Genomic DNA, 24,169 nt, shown 5'->3' with positions numbered 1-24,169 from the left:
GAGTTTAGCATGCTTGTGTGTTTTCAAAAGGTTTATTATTTTAATTACTATGATTTTCGATCAATCAAAAAACGCTTAAAATAAAACGATTTCGCTGACTATACAGGGGTTTTACATATCTGATAGCAGGGAAGATTTGTTAAGTTGATTACCAAGCCTTAAAAGAACACTTTAACTAGTAGTTAAAATTTCCGAACTTAATTATGTAGATCCAGCATCCTTAACTCTTATAAATTACATATTTCAGTACTTTAATATGGAGTTTTACACACATTAACTCAAGCACATCAGGGATGGCACTTTAAGAAAATAGTCGTCTATCTAAACCTCAAGCCAATGATGTCCAGGATGTCCTCCTTGGTGAGCTTTTCATCCCGTTCCTCAGCCTTCTGGGGGGCTACTGGAGGCTTTGCGGGAGCGGGAGTAGGAGCTGGTTTGTTGGGCAGCACAGGGGCCTTGGGCAGTGGAGGGGCTGGCGGAGCAGAGGCCTTCTGGTTGGAATGGTGTTGTTCCTTGACCGTGATTTGGAACTTGGGCTTGGCCTTTTCCCCCAGAACCACAACGAGTGGCGGCTTCGTCTGCTGGCTGGAGTGGCTGCTCGAGGTGGGCTTCACCCAGCAGCGGTAGGTGTCCAGCGATACGCCCTGTGGCGGCGGCTTGGACAGCAGATCCTCACTTTCACTCTCCTCCTCCACCAGGTCAACCTTCTCCACCTTTGGCTTGGGCTCCCCCTCCACCTCTTTTTTTATTCCAAAGGGAGTGAAGTAGGTGAAGAGGTGTGGATAGGCATGCTGCTTAAACTCGCAGGTGCAGCCGTACTGGACGTCCTGCTCCTCCTCGACCTCTTCAAGCTCCTCCTCCACCTGGAGAAGCTTCTCCCTCTCCTTCAGCCTGGCCATCCTCTCGACACTGCTCCCCCGGAAGGGAGCCACATAGCAGAAGTCCGTGTCCTGATCCTCCAGCCCCGTCTTGGACAACTTCTCGCCCAGCTGCTCCTCCTGCTCACCAGCCCCGTCATCGAAGGCCGCACGACAGGTGCACACCTGGCAGGTGCAGGTGCACTCGGAGTCGCAGGACAGATCCTCCTTGGGACAGGGTGGACACACCACCTCCAGGGGCGGGAATGGCACTCGGTGCTCGGGGAACTCCTCGTCCTCATCGGTGAAGGGCAGCCATCGGCAGATGTACGGTCCCTGGCTGCACTCCGCCGTGATCTCCGGCGATTCCCGGGCTTCCCCGTTCTCCCGGCAACATCGCAGGTGCGGGCAGTTGCACTTGGGCTGGCTGGCCGAGGTGGTGCTGCTGCCTCTCACCGGAGTCCTCTTGTTGGACATGGTTTGGTCGCCCCTCCTCAGGCTGTGATTGTGCCGCGAGGAGGCGGTGCTAACAGCCACTGATGGCTTCTGGGTGGGTGCTCGGGTGGAGGTCTTCGAGGGGGCACTACTGGCGCCCATGTTTTGCCTGGCGTAGAGCACCTCCATCTGGGTCGTTACAGAGGAGGCAGTGTTGGAGACTACACGCGACTGGGTAGCCGTACCCTGGCCGCAGGTGCAGGTCATGTTGTCTGCCCAGAGGACTCGCGTCTGCAGAACGTCGAAGAGGTTCTTGTAGACGCACTCGATCCGCTCCTCGAACAGCAGCTCCTCGGAGTACATGAGTCCGGCCAGGGCCGCGTGGATCTGGGCCGTGCGTCGAGCAGCATGCAACCAGAGGCACTCCGAGGCGTGGGTTATCTTATCCTGCAGGCAGACGTAGCGACGACCCCCCATCCCCGTGCCATGGTAGAAGGCCTTGGGAAGATAAAAGGTACATATATATTTTGTGTTATTTTCAAAGCAGGTTTCCTAAGTACCCACTTTGAAGGCTCGCTTCACAATTGCGTAGGCCATCTGGGCATCCATGCGGGACATCTGTGCCTCGTGGGCTAGTCCGTGCAGAAAGCTCTCTTTGGCGAACCGCTTCCTAGGGATCCGATCGATCCTTTGGACGACCTCTTCGTAGTGCTTGAGGGATCGCTTGATGACTCCCGCACTGCGCTTGACCTCCCAGGGCCGCAGACCGCAGATCCTCATGACCTTCATCACGCTGTCGGTCACGTCTTCGATGTCCAGCCGGCGGTACTCCAAGTGCAGTTCCCTGTTCTGCTCGCCGCAGTCCCGCCGATCCGGCAGGTGGCACGGACACTTCGGCGGCTGTGGCGGCAAGGTTCCCGACGAATCATTCGAAAACATTCTGGCTGAATTTTGGATTTGAGAAGTTCAAAAGTGGATATTGTGTGTAGATCAGCCGGAAAAAATTAGATGGGTGCCTCTACTACTACTGGTGAGCTACTGGTGAGTTTTTTCTACTTCACTCTTGGATCATTTAGATAAATTAAAACTTGAAGTATTAAAAAATGGTTATTAGGCTCCTTGGTTGTCTTCCTACTTTATTCCAAATCTATTGATTACATGTTCCAAATCAAAATCTATACATTACGTGTACGCTGTGGTAACGCACAACACATTAGTTGGGTTAGTTCGAATACTGTATGTATTATCATAACCGGAATTCATTAATTAAATTAGGACAACGCCGCCAGTTGCGGTATGTCACCGCTGTTCACTTCCCCCGTCGACTGAAACTCGAATCACCTGCCGCTGGGATTTGTCAGCGGCGACAGATTTCCCGGACAAGTGCATCGCTGCATTGCTGACGTGCCGCGGTGCTCTGCTGTTCGAATGGCGTTCTGAGTGGGCGGGGAAAATGCATATTTATCAGAGGACAAGCACGCATGCTGATGTCGATATTTGTTTACCCAACAATTTCTGTCCCGCCCGCGCACCGCTCACTTTATGGCTGCTGCCTGATTTACTACTGTTAATTTGAAATACTTTTATGATGCATTCCGAGCGGAAATGCACTGGGGACAAGATGCACATTTCAACAAGCGACTGCGCCAAATCAACAAACGAAAGTGAGGGCCTCTACATCTCCTTCGTTATACTTTGTATAGTGCTCTCTAGCAGAAGACATAAGAAAACAAAGTCGGCAGAAAGTGCAGTTGTAGCATCTAGAATATCATTTATTTTACAAATATTAGCTTTGAAGCTGGTGGAATCGGTTTTTTTAAATTAATAATAATTTATTATTCTAGCATCTATGATAAAAACAATTTTGGTGTATGTTTTTGTCAGCTGTTAAACGTTTACTAACTTTTTATGCCTCGACCATAAATGAAAACAAACGTTTTTTGTCCACTCAATGATTTAGATATGCAACATAATTAGTTTTTCAAACTAATTTTAATAGAATGAAGACCCATAAATATTTGCATAGCCGACACCTTAACATAAATGCTTCGGTTAGTTACTGTCACTCTGGACACAACTCCATCCAGGTCTGTCCCGCGTAAAAAGTGAATCAAGGTCTGAACAAATATTGTCATGCGGTCGTGACAAATATTTACATAGTTGGCGCGCCATCGACTCCCGGGGAAGGTGAAATGTGGTAGCCCGTGCCCGAAATAAAATCAGATGGAATGAAATGAAAATACGACAGAAAACAAAACGAGCAGCTCCGGAACGGAGTGAAACGGAAAATGCGGGCGCACTGACAGTGCGGGCGATTGATTTTTCCTGTGTTTGAATTTGAATTTCTGCTGCCAGTGCCCAAGTAAGCCGAGGGTCGATTTTCCGGGGCGATCTAAAATTAATGCATTGCAAATAGATGGCGCTGCAGTTGTCAGCCACGCGGATAGACAGTCCCAGTCCCCGAACTCCGGGGAACGGGGCCCAGAGAGTCATTCGAGACGGACAGAATGAGTTTAATTGTTGACCCTAGCTATTAGCCCCTGTCAAGGGGCCTTTGTGTCCCTCACTGCATTGTTTCATGAACTGACACACAGTCGTTCGGGTGAGCATATCTGTGTATTCCCGCAATTTATATGCAGAAAACACCACGCACATTTGCGAAAGTTTCTTAGAACCCACTTCAGACGCTCAAAAACGCCTTGGAATGCAGAAGGCGCTGACTGACAATCGGATTTTCAGAGCCACAGAGTCTCTTTGTCGGCGGTGAGCCCCACGATTTATAATCGCATTTGTTTATGTTGCAACAGCAGTACTGCTTTTGATTTCTGCTCCATCGCATTCCGAGTGATGTGCGGCTCATTATTATGGCCTGTGCATCTCCAGGTTGAGAAATGCGTCAGGAAATCGAAGGGTATAAGTATATGGCGCACTCCCAAGGGATCCGATCTGCTAGTATGTCTGCTAGTGGATCTGTAAAACATTTTCTGGGGCTTACCAACAGATAATTTCACCACTTCGTGGTCATATATTAATCTTATGTTCATTCTTTGGAAATTTACCATTGACAAAATTTCAGAAAAATGCGTGAATTGCTTTTGATTATTATCAACAATTATTTACAGAACGGCAACTTAATAGTTTTGAACTATCGATCGTATCAATTTTTAAATTGCATGTTTATGCAGATTGACTATACCAACAAAAAATAAAGTTACAAAAATGAAGTTAACTTCGGACAACCGAAGTTTATAAAACCTTGCAGTTATAAGAAACAACATTTTACATTTTTAAGTATTGTTTCTAGCTTCAGTGATATTAAAAAAATATTTATAATATATTATATAAATATTTTTTCTCTGACCGTTTGCTTGACAGCTATATCTTAGAATCAAATCCGATTCTTATTAAAGTTAATTCGAAAGTCGTAAAAATTTAAAATATGAGGAAACGCTTCGAGGAATCTAGAAATAAAACTTTGATATGTGGTCGGAAGCGTCTCTTTACTGCGTTGCAAACTGCTGACTGAAATCAATATACCCCTGGCAAGGGTATAAATAGGAAACTAGGCTATTGCATTTCCTAAAACTCCTGGCGAGTACTGTTTCGCAAAGATACAGCACGACAGGATGTGTTTGTTAAATATTTTAAGGTAACCTAGCTCTATATTATTTTAAATTAATTTCCCGAGCAAGTGATATAAATAATTTTGGACTGCCTCTCCGTACGTAACTATTTTAAATAGTGATTAATGCTGTCCAATTGTATTTGCTGCCCGGTGAGTGAAGTACTCCGGTTGCAGGGCTCCACCACCAGTTGCTCAATCAATGCCAGAGCTCCTCGATTCCCATGGAGACCTCAATTTATCACGCTTGATCTTGATTAAAAGTCCGCACCCGCACACGAGTTCCCCTTCTGTCAGATGGAGGCCCAGACAAGCCAATTATAGACAGTCAAAGCCCCGTGAAGATGCCAGCGATCCGATGAAGATCCGCGGGCTGAGCTGCTGCTGAATGCACACGGAATGGAAATTATAAGGCGAACAGCAGCAGCACATACCAACTGCAATAAAGACATCAACAGTTCGGGGCATCAAAGAAGCAGCTAGGCAAAAAACCGAAGAGGAAGGCGCAGTGTAAAGGGGAAATCTCTTATAAGATTTCCAAAAATAATATTAAAATTAGCAATGAGGCGCGGCAACTGGGCTGTTCCTTCATCGTGTGCATCTGCTGCCCCACCGCCTATAAATCCAGATTCAGAGGCACGTCCTCAGTCTCGCGAGGAGTAGATCAATCAGAGCTTAGTGCCAGTAATTAGGAATGATAAATGTTCGAAATGCAGTGTAGTATGGTATAGATGGGTTATAAATAAGCAGACAATGGAAAACTGATGTGGTGGCAACAAAAAGCCGGGAAAAAATAGAGTGCAGGGGAGCACAAAAAAGAGTAGGGATGACGAAATTGGGAGAACCATTTGAGTTATTTATGAGAGTAAGGGATTTAGTTCAAAATACCACATATAAAGCCCATCAAGAAGCAATGCCTTTAATTTTAAAATTGTTTGCCTAAGGCCTTGGCTTCTGTATTACATTTCTTTCAACCAAAATCCACAGTAGGGCAGCCAATTCTGGTAAATCCATATATGTAGCTTTATGCTTACCTTGCCGCATTCACACGCTCGATCCGATTCCGACCCGCAAACACAGACATCCTTCGGCTCAGGGTAATAATGTTAGCGCCATATTTGACCGCTCTGTTGGCCTTATCACGCCGAGCACACTGGCCTGCTCGAGTGGCCACCACAAAGTTGCCTGACCGCAGCACAGTGGGATGGGTCAGCGAAGCAAGAGTGCAAAAAATTATATGTAATCTAAGGACCGCGAAAAACGAAACTAAGTAATGATGCTTTTCAGGGATAAATTTACGTTGCTTTCTTATGTGGAACTTGCCTTGAATGAGCTTACATATGCATTATTAACTTTTATTAATGTTCCTATCATTTTAAATATACCAATACAAACATTGATAAATCTGTCTGTGCTGATCGCATTATAAAAACTGTATAATAAAGAGCAAAAAATTTGCAGGTGTCTAGGAAAACACTTACATAATTAAAAGATTACATGTTATACAATTTATTCAAAGTTTCATAAATATTGTCTACTATGCACAGGTGCAATTGCCTCCCTCAGGTGAGCCATCTAGGTGGCGGGCGGGGGGTCTGGCAGGTGCGGCGGGCATTTACAACATTTGCGGTCTGCAGGCATTTGCATTTTGCATTCGAATGGGCCACGCTACCGCACGGATATGTGTCTATAACAAAACAATTAGAAACTACGGAGCTCGGGGCTCCGGACTAAGTCCTCGGCGATTTGACGCTGATTTATGAGGGGCGCAGGCGGAGTGGGCGGGGCGGAGCCACGAAAACCGAAAGACAGGCACGTAGCAAAGGCAGGGGGCGGGGATTAGCCATCGACCAAAAGGCAAATAAAAGAAACTTGGCACACACATAAAAAGCCAAGACGGAGGAGGGTTGCTGGGTGGCTGGATGGCTCGCTGGCTGGGTGGACGGGTGGTGTGTGTGGCTAGATGGTTGGATGTCTCCGTCACTTTGGCCACCCGTGGGCATAGTAAAATGCTAGTGAAACAATTATGCAATTACTTAATTTGATAGCCCAAGTGTGTTTGGGTATTTGTGTGAGGCCATGCAGGCCAACTCCCACCCGCCCCTTTGCCGCATTACGTATACGTAGCGTGGCCCACGAATTTGCCTTGCGGTCTGTAATGGTTTCCACTGAAGGAGTTGACCAACATTTGGCCCCATTATCCATAGTTATGAGTACCAAGTTCTGCAGTTATTGCAGTCAGCCGCTATTAATTTCCGCCGTATTAGCCATTCCCTTTAGAACTTTACCTTTTATCTGGAAAGATATTCCTGTCCGCTTTTCACTTTCTGCCCTAATGCTGCTTAGAGTCACTCGCACAGTATCCTTGCCATGTAATCACTCCGTCTTAGAGAGAGGGAACCAAATAACTTTTTATTATCATGGCCCGAAATATGTCACAGCACTTATTTCGCCCTGTCCCGCCAGAAATTTCAACAACAATCAACACCTCCGACGCCCGGCGAAGAGCAGCAAACGGGGTGTACGCAGAGTGCTAAAAATTGCCAGAAATCATGGCTAATATAAATCATCTTGGCAAGCAGCTTTGCATGTTTAAGTGTCATACATAAGGCAGGGCAATATGAGAGCGCTCACGTTTGAGGCAAGAGCCGGGGAGGGAGGAAGGAGTCGCCCATTCGCACCCACACATAATAAACACTCGGAGCTTGCCTTAACCCTTTTTGACTTTTGCAAATGCGGATCTCAAGGCACCACCCCTAGATGAAAGCACCCGACCGAGCCCGGACTCCAGCCCAACCAGAACCCACCTGGCCGCACCTTTTCCGGCTGTGTGAGGAGGGTTCTGTTTGCTTTGCTACTCAAGTTGTGTTTTCTGTTTATTTTCGTTGGGATTTACTAAAGCAATTTTCTTTCTTGTTTCTTTAAGGCAGCTCAGAGCTCCTTGCCGTGTGTATTCGCATTCGGTCTGTGTAAACACACATTTGACATTTGCTATATTTTTTGTGCAAATAAATAGTTGAGGCGGCCCCAGGGCCAAACAGCTGCTGGCATATGTTCTCGCCTTTCTCCACTTTCATTCACCTGTGCAGGTGGCAGACTCCCCCGAGATTTATGCCATGTCAAGACATTTTTAATTAAGTTTGATTCAATTAGCAGCAGGGCTGCCCTGTGGCCGAATTTTTGGTTTTGCAGCACAAATGACGACAATTGAATTTGCCATGTAAACACTTGATGTTGCACAATGTAATTTCAAATGTTTCCCAAAGTTCGGCAGCTTAAAGCGTCCTTTTCTTGGTGCGGCATGGCTGGATTATGGATCCGTATCATGTCTGAGCGCCATATAAGAATTAAGTCATAATGCTTTCAAGCGCGTCTGTTCCAAATGCAAAAACTTGACAAACGCAACATGGCAAACATAAATAACCTGAACAAGCGGCGGCAGCAGCAAAAACTCGAGAGGAAAGCTATAGCACACACGTTTTTATGATGTGATGGAACAGCAGCAGCAACAACAGATACAACAGCTACAGCAGATACGGCGGAGACAAGAAATACAGTAAAACTAACAACTCAGTCAAGTTGCCGGTGACATACGACAGGATTCGGGGTGGGCGGAAAACCAAAGGAAAACTCACGAAACACAAACGGGAGGTAACGAGCTCCGGCACAGGCAGAAAAAGTATGATCAAACATAGGGGTTTCCTGGTCAAAACCAGCCTAAAAGATCTTATTGAGAAAGTAATACACAGGTTGTTAAACTAAGAATTAATACCTTTTTTAGGTCTTCATTTTATAGAAAGATTTGGATAAATAGCAGTTTGAGATTCATATTTAAGATCCTTCACAAAGGCTAGACTTACATAAAGCTTATATTATATTAAGATATATAAATAAAAAACTATTCGTTATACTGCTGTAGAAATACCTGAACTAAAACTTTGAACCATATTCACATAATACTTTTAAATTCGAATCCCAATAGTTCCCAAATATTTATTCCAGTGTAAGCAACTACAGCCGCCCCCCGCCCCTCTTAAATATTTTATTGCGAGCGGTGCTGGGGATTGTGAAAGGGATATGTGCGATACAGGACGAAAAGAAATTGGAATGCCACACATACGCTGCTGACGAGCGAGAAGGCACAAGAAATTTAAATGACATTTACTCACTCAGCCGAAGTGCAGCAGCCAGAGCGAGAGGGTGTGGGCGAAAGGGACAGGGCGGAGGAGCAGCTTAACTAAATTGCATAAAATTTATTTAAATGACGCAGACCAAGTGGGCGGCGCGGGTGGAAGGGAGCTGGGGAGCGACTAAGGCTTTAAAACAATAACTATGCGATATATGTGCAGACACGACTGTTGGCATTTTACCTACGACACATGCCGGGAGGGGGCGTTGGGGGCGTAGCAGCAGGCCGCCTAAGCCAAAGCCAAAGCCAGACATAACAGAGCATATCCTTGCCAGGACCCCATCCCCTGGGCCCCCGAGCCCCCGAAGCCCCTGCCATCCACATGCAAACTGTCGTCAGTCAGCTTAAATTTATTGCTTCCTTATGTTGTGCTGCGTTATGAAAATAAATACCTTAGAAAGCACACTCGTATGTATATTATATATATTCCCCTCGCCGCCCCCGTAAACTTGAACTTTTGCGCCCATATTTTATGCCGCCTCCCTATGAGCACTTTTAAAATATTGTATTTTTGTTGTACGCTTTTTTCAGACCCCCAACTTTTGAAATTTTTGTTCAGTTTGAGACTGTAAATTTTGTTTGACTTTTCGGCAGTCCTTGAATGCGATATTGCCCAAACACCAGCTCATCCTGCCGCCACTCCAGCTCCCGAAATTCCGTATCCTTGCCCATCCCCCACATCCCCAGCTTCCTCCATGTGTCCCTATGGCCCTGCCACTGAGCATGACCTCGTTTTTAATGGCGTTTGTTTTGAAGCGGGATTTCCGTTTTGCGGAAGGGGTTTTATGACTGCCTTTTATGGTATTCGAAGCACACAAATGGATGAGTGGGAGCCCCGCTGTCTGTTTTGGGGCCGTTCCTTTGCAACATTCTGGCTGCCATTTATTTAAAGTTTGCTCAGCGTTATGGAGGCTCAGTCATATTTTTGGGCTGCACGCGGCGTATGCGTAATGTGCGTGCGACCCACATTAAAAATGTATCAGCCAAATGAAGGGGAAATCTGCACAGCGTATCGATTGAAATGTTAAAAAGAATTCGCATTTTTAATGCATTCTACAATTTCACATTCTAATCCACTTTCAATAAATGCAAAGTATATCACTGCTTTCCTGCCCAGCATATCCTTTCAAATGAGAACACGTCAAAAATGTCAACCTAATCGCTATATGGAAGTGACACATTTATTTATGTAAAAAGTGAAATGAAATGTTAAACTCTTACTTTTTGACAGCTGGTGTCGCAGCTTATACTATTGATTTTGCCAGCAATGATGTCGATTTTTCAGTTTAAATAAGTTGATAAACAATCTTATTTTGCTGTATGTTTTTACTATAGTATCCCACGCTATCACCCATTTACCATCTTGATAAGTCCTCCTTTCGGAGGCTAAGAGGGTACTGCCCTCCAGCGACTTTGATATGAGTCAATCCAATTAATCCTCCCTTTGTGGGCAGTGTCCATTAGGGTGCTGAAAAACATCCAGAGCTCCCGTTTGCTTCCTCCGCAATCTTAAAGACTCATTGCTCCCCCTTCCCAGAGTCTTGTTCTTTTAGAGCCACCGCAAAAATATTCTCGTGGGCACTTTAATCTGGCCGCAACTCCGTCGAGGCTGCGTACCAACCCTTGGCTGACTCCAAATGAAGTTGGGCTTCCGGCGAAGGACTAGCCACCCCCGTCGAGGAGCACACCTTGCAACCACCGAGCCGAACAGACACTAACATAAATTTCATTTCATGCCAATTTAATCAATTGGGGCTATCGTTGCCCTTTCCGGGGAGGAGGCACGCCAAAAAATCCGCATCCGAACTCGATTCCCAGTCAGAGCCACCACGCACCATCCAATGGGAGGTTGTTTGTCACATGCTGACGAAATTAATTCGTTTTTGATTAGGCGCAAAAAATCAATTTCTCGACCAAACTGAGTTTTATTTGTTTATGGCGGACATCAGTTTTTCTAGGCGCTCGCCCCGGGCAGCTGTTACGTCACATTATTTGTTGCTGTCTGTCTGCGAGAGGCAACAGTTGATGCTGGCCGGCCAACCGCCCATTCCCGCCCCCCAACCAGCGACTCGATTAGACGTTTATTTGTTTTTGCAGGAGGTAAATGCAAATTCAAGTGGGTGGAAGGCGCCCTTCCGCTGGGTTTATAAATCAAATGCGCGTCGCTCGGGCGGCAGCTTGTGCTGGCAGCTTTTCTAGGGCCAAACTCCGCCATGTTGACAATTTTTTGCCTCCGTTCCGCCTCCGTGACCCGGACCTCCTGACCCTTGACCGCGGCCCAGTCCACGGCATCGGTAATTAACACATGCAGATTTTATCGGCTGGCATGGGTTATATCTGTGGAAAAACGGGGCTGGCCAATTTGGCACAACTGTTGCCACCACCCAGGCCTCCGCCCTTGTCCATATCTGCCATTTCGGGGGCGTTTTAATTTCAAATTCAATATTTACCCTGCCAGCGATTCCAAAAGATAGAGACGGGGAATGGCGAGGGACAGGTGGCAATTTGTTGTCATATGTTGGGTCGATTCTCGTTTTATTTGCCGGCAAACTTTACTTAATTAATGGCCAGCCGATTGAATGGGCTTTGAATGCCAAGTACACAAAGCAGTGATTCGAGAGCAAAGGCTGGGTTGCGCCAAAAAATGTGATTTTTTAGGCTCTTTTAACTATGCCAAGCGAAAACTGGAAAATAAAGTTCAAGTTTTTAAATATGTGTAAAATAAATCACTTACAAATACATCTTTTTTTGCAAATTGATTTTGAAATAGATTCAAAGTGATCCTGAAACTAACCTATCTATTTAGTTATTTTCTACTTGGATTGCGTTGTTCCACAAGCATAAAGTTATAATATAGGTTTTAATTTTTCCCTTTCACATTTTGAAGGTACCCCGGGACATCCTATCCCAAAACTGGAAACGGTATTGTGTTATATCCACAAGCTGCTCCCCAATCCATTGTCATTCCGGTCCTCCCGACAGATAGTGCTAAATGCTGTCTGCCACACCCCTCCTTTTTGTCCACCTGAATGGGATAGCGTGACGAACCGTCGGCTGTGAAACTGTGAACGCTCTCGCTTAACCCAGGAAAACTGAGGAAAGCCGGCGTTCTGGGGTTCAATGCACCTTTCCCGAAAACTATGCCACTGCGGCGATTTTATCGATTTTCCTTACGGCTCTCGCACAGTTTCGTGGCCGACAGTCGGCGGCCATTCGAATCAATTTCATTAACACCGAGCAGGAGTCAAAATCAATAGTAATTAATAAGAGTACTTGACGAGGACTCGACGGACGGGGCGGAACAGGACGATTCCCCTCACCACTCCCCTACTTACAGCCACAAATCAAAAATCAAATATTAAGCGAGTTGGAAGATGAGTCTGGGTTGAGGATGTGGGGGCAACCCGGGTACGTGAGAGTGTGTTGAATAAATACGTTTTAGCCATGAAAATCCCTTTTAATTGCCACGCAACGGCCAAAGGATTTGCACACAGACGGACATAAACAGGAAGAGGAAGGACTAAACAACTCGGCCTGCCTATGCGCCGGGATACTCCAGCGCAGAGTCGAGAGCCGGAGTCAGGCGAACGGCTGACCTGGCCACATCCACATCCACATCCAAGTGGGATTTAGTGCAAATTGCAAAGTGTAACTTGTTTTTCGGAAAAAGCACTTTAGCGCATTAGAGCCCACGCACACAGCCGGAGTTTCGAGGGTTGTTTCCCGAATTGGATGGTCTGGCAGCCAGATAGACGGACAAATCTATGGCACAGTTGTCGATGATGATTAGAAGCCCACTGAGAATACGAGTGCAGTCTGCAGCAAGGCCCTGTTTACACAGTACACGGTAAGAAAAGTTGACTTTACTGCTGTGCAAGCTCCTATCTTTCCACATAAAAGTATTCACATTATTCACATTAAAATTTGTGAAGATACGTGTTTATGGGCTAACTGTTTCGAAGTATTCTCAAAGATTTAAAAATTTTGTCTATTTCTTACACTTATTTTTTATAAATATACCTAAAGTTTGGTATAAACATTTTACTAAAATATTTATGTTTGGTAAAAAAAAGTTATTACCTAAAAGTTGTAAGGTAACCTGAAGAATTAAAAATATTATGTATAAACATTTGAAAAGTATTTTTTGCACAGTTCAATGACACGTCTAATTATGGTAGACTGCACAGAGAACTCACGATAATCCCACGTCACGACTGGTGGTGTGGCATAAACGATGCAGCAGCGCAGGGACTCGAAGGTCCTGGGTGCATGTTGTTGCGTGTCCGCTACAACGGCAGCAACAAGCTTGCATATTGCAATGTCCTGGCTGAGCTTGGTAAATACTCCCGACCAGACGGCCTGGGTCCTGCCGGGTGGGGAGGGAGACGCATACATATGTGCTGGGGAAAGCGGCTCAGACAACTTTCATTAAACAAACAGCATTAATTACATTAAAGATTTTGAATGCATTACTGGGACTCGGTCGCAGCTCGGTAATCGAGGGACTGCAGACGGGACTCGGAGTGGTTGCAGCTGCTGGATAATGGAGTTCTGTTAGTTTAACTAGTATGAGCCCATTATGCACAGGGCTTAAACAAATGGCTAGTGAAGGCCATTTAACGGAGCAACGGTGTGTCGCAGTTCGGATTAAATGCAAGCAAGTTCGGCCTGTGAGTAACTGCGAGCATAATTTTATAATGTCCGGAATTAATTGCGGCCCTTTAAGATACACGATTCAGTTGCCCTGTTATGAACGCTCCGTACGCGAATTAACGTCGCTGTGCGCACATTTTCGCAGCAAATCGAATTACAAGCTCTTCGAAGTGAGTGAAATGAAAATTAATTGAAGACAATGGAATGCAAAATGCAATTTCAATTAATTTTCATTCTTTGCGCACCGATCGCCCGCACGTACGCTCGCAGAGAATCACATATTCATTATGTCGTTATGATTTGAGGTGTCGTGATGGCGGCCATTGTCAAAAGTGTCGGGTGTTTTTATCAATTAAGTGCTTGGCATAATTTCGTTTTTCATAACATGTTTTTTCCCCAGCAATTGCACTGCAACTTTATCACCGTCGATGGGTATTTTGTCATTCCGAGAGCTCCGAGGTCTGAGTTTATTGCCGGGCGTTTAACTGAAATGAAGATTCGATTTTTGTGGACTGCTATAATAGGCCAGCCCCACATCCTCTGAATTTTTCGGCACCTCTTCCCTCAACTGGAGCATAAAACATATTTTCAAATCAATAAGATACGACAGAGTGCGATTACAGTGCGCCGGAAGCACGACGGTGGTGCGGAAATAACACCATGAAATTAATGAAAAACCGCAAATATTGAAGGACCTCCAGCCATGATCCTGGCCCGCCCCACGCCTTGCTTCCGGTGGCTGCCCGCTCGGTGGGCTGGTTGGCTGGTTGCTCGGTTTGGTCGCCTGCCAGGCGGCCATAATTGTTTGCGAAAACTTTATGCACTTACCGATAGCGGGCAGGAAAAAATAACGCCCTGGAAAAGCAGAAGGACACAGGAGAAGGACCCTCGCCACCGGCCGCCACTGCTGCAAATCGCCATTCGCCTAAACTTCAAACATAAAACGCCAAATTGCACCATTAAGAAATTCGTTGCGCATCACTGAACATTTAAAATGGGGTCGGGGCGATGGCTACATAAATAATAGTTATAAATACTTAGTGGTAGTAAACTTTGTCATTGAACCCGAAAACCAAAACCGAGAATCGGGAACCAAGAACCCAGCACACTTAGCAACACAAATAATGCGGCAAGGTCTTTTAGCTGCACGGTGAAAAATTGGGGATAATATTGGACAAAAATATAAAGGAGCAATTTCCAACTCTTTTTATCATTTTACTAACACTGAGCACAAGTAAAAAATATTTAAATATTTATTTAGTCTTTGGACTAACCCGACCAAATAGGTGTCAGTCCTGACCACCAACCTTTTCTTCCTGTGCTGCGGGAGTCCTGAAATCAGCGCACGTCAGCAAAACTTTCCCAGGCCGGCTCACTTTGCTGCTTCCTGTTTCTGGCCATCGTAATCACTTGAATATTACGGAGCGGAAATCGAAAAGTACGCTGAGGAATTTTCAGCGCTATCGCAGGCGGCGAGGAGCAGGCCAAGAGCTTATGACAATAATGAAAGCGTTTTGAATGTGCGCCAGTCGCCATCAATTTGCAGCTTTTGGCCGGCAGATTGAGGTGCTGGGCGGCCCAAGGAGGGGCGGAGACTACTTGCCGCCGGAAGTGGCAGTGCTGCAAATAAAATGGCGGCGCGTCTGCTGGCATCGCATTTTGGTCATTTTTGCGGCGCCATTGAACAATTTCGTTTGGTGTTTTGCAAGTTGTCGCAGGTCGATGATGATTGTGGAGGAGGACGGGGAGGCGGAGGAGGACCTCCAGGATGCCCGGGAGTGGGAGGCTTCCCTAATTTTGTGCTTCGCTGGCGCTCTCCTCCGGCTGCAGTTTTGGCCCTGGCGCCACTTGGACCGCCGCATCTTGTTTATGGCACATAACTAATATGCCGTAAAATAAGTGAGAATCTATGGGTGGCGAAATTTCCTCTGCCGGTTTGGCAACTTTTTGGTTCAAAAACACATTTGCAATCAGTTCGTCTGCAATGGAAGGGGTTGCGAGTGTGCTCGGTGGAAATAATAAAGAAGACCACAAAAAAGAGGAGTTTAATTGACACGACCTAACCCATTGCTTCAGTGATGGCTTTATAAAGCAAACACATTTAATTACCCACTTAAGTTTAGTCACAAAGGTGAATTTAAATATACTTGAGAATAAATACGCAATAATACTTATATATAATATATTATGCGTATATTTTTTTTACCTTTTAAGGAAATTCAAATTTTCTTTATCCAATATAGTTGCGCAACAACTGCGAACCAAATGTTGCATTTCGAGAAAACTTTCCTTGGCAACTGCAAACTTGCATCCCACAACTGCCAAATGCTTTGTCTGTGCCCATTCGAAGTGCGATCCGACAAAGGACTGACTCTGGATGGTGGAAAACGCAAACAATTGTAATGACAAAACCAAACTAACCACATGGGCGAGGACCCTGGGTCGGGGATGCTGCGGCGGAATGGACAGATAGCTGGATGGATGCTTAGAGACGGATGGCACGCAGAACGCAACGGGTTTCGAACACAATAGTGAAGGATGGTCGCAGGAGGGGCGGAATATATATAAAAATCTGCCAAAATCATTCATGGGTCTCGGGGTTCCACAGAAAACTGACAGAACTGGCAGTCTGGGCAAGGGGTCGAAGACAATGGCCGGGCATGTTGACAAAAATTGCACACACATAGTGCTCGGGGACCCGAGTCAAAGGTTTCAGTCGGGTAGGGACAATGGTCATGAGACCATTGCGATCTCCCTGTGTGCTGGGTGACGCCCTTCCAAGGGCGTTTAAATAAAAATCTGATTAATTTCCTTTATGTTCGTTCGGGTTCTGTGGCATTGTGTGGCCAAATGGAGGAGTTCGGGCGGGGAAAGGTGGCAGGAAGCCGGGATGAAATGGGCAGTGACATGTTTTGTGCGGGGCACATGGCATATGCCACATACCATCGGATGCGGACTCACAGCTGCAAGTAAAAGGTTATTTTACTTTTCCAAATCGAATTGGAAACGCGTTCCTTCTTTAGTTATGGCAGCGCAATCGGGAAGCAGACTTCATTATACTAATACGCCCTGGAACAGATCAATTTCCATATTCCTATCACCGGAGACTCTCGAGAGAAGTTCACTCATCGCACAGCTAGACAAAAGAGTTTCCCCATTTAGCAACGCCGCTTAGGTGTGTATTTTCGAATCTGTATCTAAATGCGAGTTCACATCTTTTTTCGGCTTTATCGGGTCGCCTTCACACTTCCCACTTTGCGCTCTCGCCCTCTGCGATCGAGCATTATTGTTGAAAAGTCGAAAACGTCTTCTAATGGCTCATAAGATTAAAAAGTAATTTTCTTGTTATGCGCAGCGATTCTCGTCGTCGTCGTCGCCGGCTTCCTTCCCTCGTTAATGTTATACATATTAATATTGGAAAGGCTAGGGAATAAACATAAATTTTGATGCACCAAATTGGGTCATTATTGGCAGCACCGTTCGACTCGGTTTGGATGGGCTGGGACGTTTTTCGGGTCTTCTTGGGTTTCTCTTTTGCCTTTTGGGGTCGCGGGTCTGTTGTCTTGGGCGCGTAAAATTACGCCAAACAAATTCATAATTTCGGCTGTGTTTTCTTTTTACGATTAGCACGCCCTTAAGGCGAAGGAACCCCTCCAGAAACCAAGGCGACACTTGCGCCCGTTTGTGTTCATTTGCGTGGTGGGTGGTGGACGGCGAATGGCGGGTAGTGTGGGTGAGTCAGCGGCTCTTAATTATTAGCTGGCCTTTTTTATGGCCCTGGGAAGTGGGTGCCACGAGGAAGGCTGGGGCGGTGGCACTTCAGGCAGACACAACAGCAGCACACCAATTTCTGTGGTTTCCAATTCAACGCACTCTGCCAATTAGAACGTCCAATAAATAGTCTGGCCGGGGAGAGACAATTTCGGGTGCTGGGCCATGTGGCCGTGTCTTGAACATTAAACTAATTAACAATTAAAGTGCCAGACCAAAAAATATGCCGCCCATTAAAAAACAGTCTAATGAATTAATAATAAAATATGTTTATCTCAATGTTCGCTTAAATGATGGCAATGTCTGCCCAAACTGACAACGGAAACACTTGAGGAAATGTCTAATGTCAAAAACCAAATTATGCGGCTGGAGAAAAAATAAAGACATTTAACGACTGGAACTTGTTTCAGCTGGAACGGCAATTAAGAAAACAAAGAAAATTTACTCGGAACATGGGAAAATGGTACGAAATAGGGTCTAAAAAATGTTTTTTTATTTTTACAGGTTTTTTAGTTTCTATACATGTATTTCACTCCTGCCCAGTTTTTTTTAGGAATTCATTTGCCTTAGAGTCAGTGTTTTAGTTTATATTGCTTAGCTATAATTAACGATACTTAAATGAGTAGGTACTTTAAGAAATGTCCGATTTGAATGTTGTGTATGTTGGAAGCTTAACAAAGAGGAAAATATAATCTTTAATTAATCTCAATTTTGTTTGTAAGAAATGATTACAATCTCAAATGAACCCTCATCTCAGCTTCCCAGATATTAACCACTCCATTGCCTCGATTTCCTGACCTTCAGTTTTCGGAACCGGCAGGAAGGAACCCCTTAAGCAAACTGCCATTGCGACGGCTTATCAATTTCCGCACTTTGCTGACCCCGGGCATAAATCTCCCAACATTTCGCCTAAGCCATGAAATGTAATTAGTTTTATCAGCCGAATGCCAACGGGGCGGAGCACCCAGAACTGGGCTTCACCTGGAATCGAAGCTCTTTTTATGGCATTATTGTCTTATTGCCAGGAAAACGGAGAGAGCGATACCTTTCATTGTCTTTTCATTCGAAAATGGCTAAAGCCAAAACCCATTGCTGTCCATAATCAACGCAAATCCTTGCCTAATGCCAGTTTTGTGTCACACACACACCCAGAGGGTCCGGGGCTAACGGCCGGGTGTATTGTCATTTTCATGGCTCTGTGGAGCGCTTCACCTTCCGAACGGCCGATGATATCCTTTGGCGAGGACCCTGACTGCCTGCCTAGTGGGGACGAGTCTGCTCGCCGATTTGGCCGGCTTAATGTTATTTGTATGCCCGTTGTCCTTTTTAGTTTGCAGTTGTTGTTCGTAGTACTACGAGCGGGAGAAAAAAGTGGTTCGGGGTTTTGGGCGATGGCTCCGTCGCTTTTTGCGGTCGTTGCGATGTCTTCTTTAAACCGAAAGAGCAGCTGAGTGCTGTGTCCCGTCAGGATTGTCTTTTTTGGTGCTGTGCAGTGGAATAAAGGGGCGGCCCACATATGCGATGTGTTGTCCCTGCATGTCTGCGGTTGTCTTTCGGTGTCCTTTTTTCTCGACTCTTGTTTGTTTGTTTGCCTAGCATGTCAACTTCTTTTTTCCTGTGTGCCTTATCCTGTCGCGTCCTGGGCTCGAGTTTAATTGCTGTGGGAACGCCACATATGAACCACTTCAAAAATCGTCCCCAGCCCAGATTGGATTTTCGATTGAATTGGACAGTCCGGCGGCAGACTCCCACTTGGCGAGCCCTTAGCCACTCGAGCAGGCTTTTTAATTTTTGTTAACAAAATATTTTCCAACTTTTAATGGCCCCCCAGATAGAACATCTGCAGATGTCCTCATATTTCCGGGGTCGCTTTAGGAACAGAACCAAAGAATCTCCAAAGCAAATATATGATACAATAAAACATACGGGCTTTCATCAGTCGGAAAACCCGAGTTGTGCTGTTCAAAAAAGAAATTATTAAGTGAAAGCCAAAGATCAATTATTTACCCTCTGCAAGGGTATAAAAACTAAAAATAAACAAACATTGTTTATTTTGATAGTCAGAAAATCCATTTCAGGTTAGGAACAAAGTTATTTTTAAAAAAGGGAGGTATTCAAAATCAAAGTTTTAGAACATAGAGTTCTAGATTCCTCGAAGCGTTTCCGCCCCATAAATCATATATATTCTTGACCAGGAACACTAGCCGGGTTGATCTATCCATGTCCGTCTGTCCATCTGTCCTTATGCCCGTCCGTCTGTCCGTTTGCCCGTTTGTCCGTATGAACGCCAAGATCTCGGAAACTATATATATATATTCCTGACCAGGATCACTAGCCGGGTTGATATATCCATGTCCGTTTGTCCGTCCGTCCGACTGTCCGTTAGCCCGTTTGTCCGTATGAACGCCGAGATCTCGGAAACTATATGAGCCAGGTGATTTGAACTTGGCACTCCTGCGCTTCTTGCTCAGCCCAAGTTTGTTTGTTTGTCAGCAGTGTGCCACGCCACCCTAACGCCTACAAGTGGCTAAAACATTAGCAATTTTTGAAAAAGCGGGTAGGTGGCGCTTTACAATATCGCATTGCCGCATAAATTTTTCCCTTTTGCTAAGTTAGGGGTATCTGTTAGTCAATCACTCGACTGTAAATTTCTTCCTATATTTTAAGTTTTTCGACTTGCAGCCAACCTTTAACAAATTTTTATTGCATGATTTACAATTTTAAATGGAGTTTTCGTAAACTTGTACGTAACCGCTATGTTTATTTATTTAACGAGCTCTTTGAATCAGTTAGTTTTCTTCTCATCATTGTCTCTAAGGCAGAAGTTCCGATTTCCATTTTTGGCGCAACCGCGAAATGAAGCCATTATGTTTTTATTTGCCCATCCTTGGGTCTTGGGTTAGTGCCGATAAAAACTTGTGGTGGCAACTGCAACCGCGGGTTCTGTTTGCCTAGTGCTGCAAAAACGGCGACATCATTATGCGGCAGACACTTAATTGTCGCTCATATCTATGCCGGCAGCAACAGCAACAGCATCAGTAGCAGCAGCGGCAACATGCAACACAGGGATGCAACAGCAAGGGGCGAGGCGATAGTTTGCTCCTGCCACTGCCGTGTTGGCCGGCCATTTTCATTTTGGCATTGGCAATACGGCAGCAGCACTACGGTTTCGGTTTTCGGGTTAGTTTCTGGCTCTGCCGAGTGGCGTATGGCAGGGGCATTATCAGCAATAATCAGTGTGCTGCTGTGGCAACCATAAAACGCCAAATGCGGCGTAATGTATGCAACATAAATGCAGATATTTGCGGCCCGAACGGGAAACTGGTCCCATCTCTGCGGTGGATTACTCTCCTCGGTCCAGGCTGAATGAGTTATAGTCAAACAAATTAGAGCCATTGTGGGTGGAACTGGAGTCGCCTAACTCTACGGTACGAGACTTGAAGCCGAATGAGTTGCTAGTCCCTTTTTTGGGCCACATTTAGAGCTTCAATAATACTGGTTAACAAACAAATATTTGGAAAAATAATAATATTTCAAATTTCCTTAAAATGTATAATTTGTATTTCTGTTAGTATACCACACTATACCGTAAGAATAAAGTCTAAATAAAATTTTGGCGTAGGGGCTTATTGTGTAAAACTTGGTTGTAACCCCATTATGTTAAGGTCTGTTGGCCAGTGTTTGCGTCTGGAATAATTAACTTTCAACTCTGGTCTCGTGCCATTTTCAGCTGCCAAGTCCCAGCCTAATCTAGTCATAACCCTTGGTTATCCTGCCCGCAGACAGAGCCGTCACTATTCAGTCTAATAAGTTGGGCAACCCTTTCGTCTATTGGCCATTCCGGCCAGCGGCGCTTTTTCTTGGCCAAGACCAACTAACATCAGTTTTTTTGCTGGCGTGCTAATAAAGGTTGCTCTTGTTTTGCGAAATTGTCAGGCGGACAAAAAGTGCCTCCTGCCGCTGGAGTTGCAGTCGGACATTAAACAGTCGGCTCATTGTCGTGCCCGTCGTGGAGCCGCGTCAGTTTTAGTTTTTCATCATCCGCAGGGCGACGAGGAAAACTGGCGAGAAAACTGGGAAATGCCGGGCGGACGGACATGGAATGAATGAAGCCACTTGAAGCCATAACAGTGCAGTGCCGTGATGGGCGAAACAACGGCGATGATGACGACGACGACGATGACGACGACTAACGGAGCAGAGCAGCTAACTGGGGGTCATTCCGCAGTCCCTCCGCTATGAAGATGTATGGCTATGGGCCCCGATATGATGATGAACTGGCTGCAGCGGGGCCATGGCACTGAGCACTATAGCACCATAACTCTATCGCCCACTGGCAGCCAGCCTCCACAGGCAGATACTAATGCAGATACAGATGCCTCGTTCGCTTTTAGCCTTTTGAAGTAATTTGCAGTTGCTATTTCTGACTCGTAATTGCTTATTAATGTCATTGTGCCGGCGGAGGATTGAGTGGGTCTCTCGATCCCCGGGCCTGGGCTGTGCAATAATTTCACTTGAAATGTTTTTAACAAATTTATGCTAATGTGATTTTGCAATTAAAGAGCCCATGCGGAGTGATTGAGCGGCATAGTGCACAAGTGCCGGGCGATTTATAATGCCCAGCCCCACATGATCAGCATCCGCTCGATGATCGGCGGGTCAGCATAGGATGCTAAGTCATCTTTCCATATGTTTTTGGTACGCACGAAGACAAATGATGATGAAGTTGTGGGGCGGTGGATAAAGTGGAACTCCCTTCCACCCCCACGTCCCCTGTCGCCGAATGGCAGAACGTTAATCTTCTTTTCGGCCAATGCACAGTGGTCTTCTCTAGGAAGTCCCTCTTACTTAATAAACTTATTCGATTTACAGATTTACCTTATACTAAAAACAAAAGCCAATATGTTATTTCCAAGAAGAAAATGAATAAGAATGAAGATAAAGGCATATTTTTTATACCTACTTATGGCTAATTTTCACCCACTGTACTAAAGTGGCATGGTTTTAGCACTCCATCTGGCCTTTACATTTGATGTCTTTGTCTGGCCTTTGATCTCGGGGAATGGTTTTTCAAGCCATCTTCCCACTTCTGACATTAATGACAATGTCTGCCACCGCTGATGATCAAGATTTCCATTCGGTGAAAAGGATTAAGGAAGTTGATTCCATCTGTGTGCCAACTATGTGTTATTTAAGGGCTCGTGTACAACTTTAAAAGTGTAAATGCATATTTCAGTCGGCGAACGTCGCGCATACGCCCCATGTGGCACATCAAGTGCCAGCCATCACATGCAATGTGAGAAATCATGCATAAAAATTTATTATGTTCAAGCGCATGTTGCAACATCATGTTGCCTGCAACCATCATAATAATATCAACGGCAGCAGAGCTCACAGAGCAACAACAAAGAGATGCATAAAAAATGTATAAAAAGCTGGGTGGAAATTCTGTTTTTATCCATCTGAAGGCTCCATACTCTTTCGTTGTTTCTCTCCGATGTAGATTCACACTTAATGTGCTTTTTGTGATTGAATAAGATACAAACTGTGAATATCTTCGTTTTCTTGGGGTCTTCGAACTTTACAAATTTTTTTGGGGGTTCCTGGTAGACCTGTGGCATCCCTAATGACTATATCGGTGTACCCTCACCGCAAATCGGACTCCAACAAAGACATACACCTGCAATCGGAAAGTGCAGCAATGCAGTAACGCCGACTGCGGCAGAGGCGGCAGCTGCAGCTGCGACTGCGACGGCAACATCATTTGAACTGTCATTAAACTTTGACTATCATCCTTTTATTATTTGGAGCTACCGGCGCCACAGCGCTCGCATAAGTGCCGGGCATCAGTGCCAGGTGAGAGGTATCACAGGGGTTTTCATAATACTATTATTTAATATTTTGTATCATTATTGAGAGGAGAAAATAATATACATACCCTGACAGTCTTGCTATGATTTTTTGCAACCAACTAACTTATAAAAAACACTTATCAATATTTAAAAATATCTGTGTCTTCCAGTTCAGAGTTTCCTGGGATTTAATTTAATCAATTGTCTTCGGTCAGCACTAAAAAGGTTGCCGCAAAAGCATGTAATACTTATCGGGAAACCAAAATATTGCCAAAATCAATACTCAACCCTGGGTGTTGGCCATTCGATTCCCTCTATTAGATCTGCTACCAATTGTTGCCGGTCACAATACTTATTTTTTGCTGCATCCCTGCAATGCGCTCGCATTGTTTTGTTTTGTCCCACCAACACGTGAGCTCGCCGCACTGCACGTCGAATGTGGCTGCTTTTGGCCTTTGTCTCGTAAGCCCCACAGCACCGGGGAAGGCAGCAGCAAAACCGGCAAAAAGTGATGAACATGTTTACAACATTTGTGTTATAAATTCCTACCTTTCGCCCCTCGATTGCTTTGTTTCGATGCTGGCGCTGGCCTCTTTTGGCTGCCGCCCTTCTCGTGGTCCAGATGGCGCAATAGTCGTGGCTTTCATTACGGCCAGTTGCACGTTGCTGGCGTATGCATTTGTCAACACGGCGACTTCTGCTCTAATCTGCTTTTCCGTCGTTTGACGACACGGCAAAAATATTACGCATGATTACGGGAAATACAACACGAAGCCTGTACATTATATAT

The 24,169-nt window shown here is 45.3% G+C and overlaps 1 protein-coding gene across 1 annotated transcript; it reads right to left on the bottom strand.

The window, feature by feature from the left end:
• Positions 1 to 225: 225 nt before the first annotated feature.
• Positions 226 to 2,338, bottom strand: LOC108029401 (uncharacterized). The gene is made up of 2 exons (XM_017101632.3): positions 1,857 to 2,338; positions 226 to 1,790 (listed from the first exon to the last, which is right to left on the bottom strand). Exons 1-2 carry the CDS (start codon positions 2,229 to 2,231, stop codon positions 318 to 320), a joined length of 1,848 nt encoding a protein of 615 aa, XP_016957121.1. The 5' UTR covers positions 2,232 to 2,338; the 3' UTR covers positions 226 to 317.
• Positions 2,339 to 24,169: the final 21,831 nt, after the last annotated feature.

This window comes from Drosophila biarmipes, chromosome 2R (genome assembly GCF_025231255.1).
Source record: "Drosophila biarmipes strain raj3 chromosome 2R, RU_DBia_V1.1, whole genome shotgun sequence".
NCBI lineage: Eukaryota > Metazoa > Arthropoda > Insecta > Diptera > Drosophilidae > Drosophila > Drosophila biarmipes.
Note: the sequence above shows the minus strand (reverse complement) of the source record. Positions and strands in the feature narration are given on the sequence as shown.

Bases quoted from the DNA above. Each gene is read 5' to 3' on its own strand.
- LOC108029401 (XM_017101632.3), bottom strand. From the start codon at position 2,231: ATGTTTTCGAATGATTCGTCGGGAACCTTGCCGCCACAGCCGCCGAAG. The intron at 1,791-1,856 runs GTGGGTACTTAG...TATCTTCCCAAG, and splicing joins TTGTGAAGCGAGCCTTCAAA to GCCTTCTACCATGGCACGGG.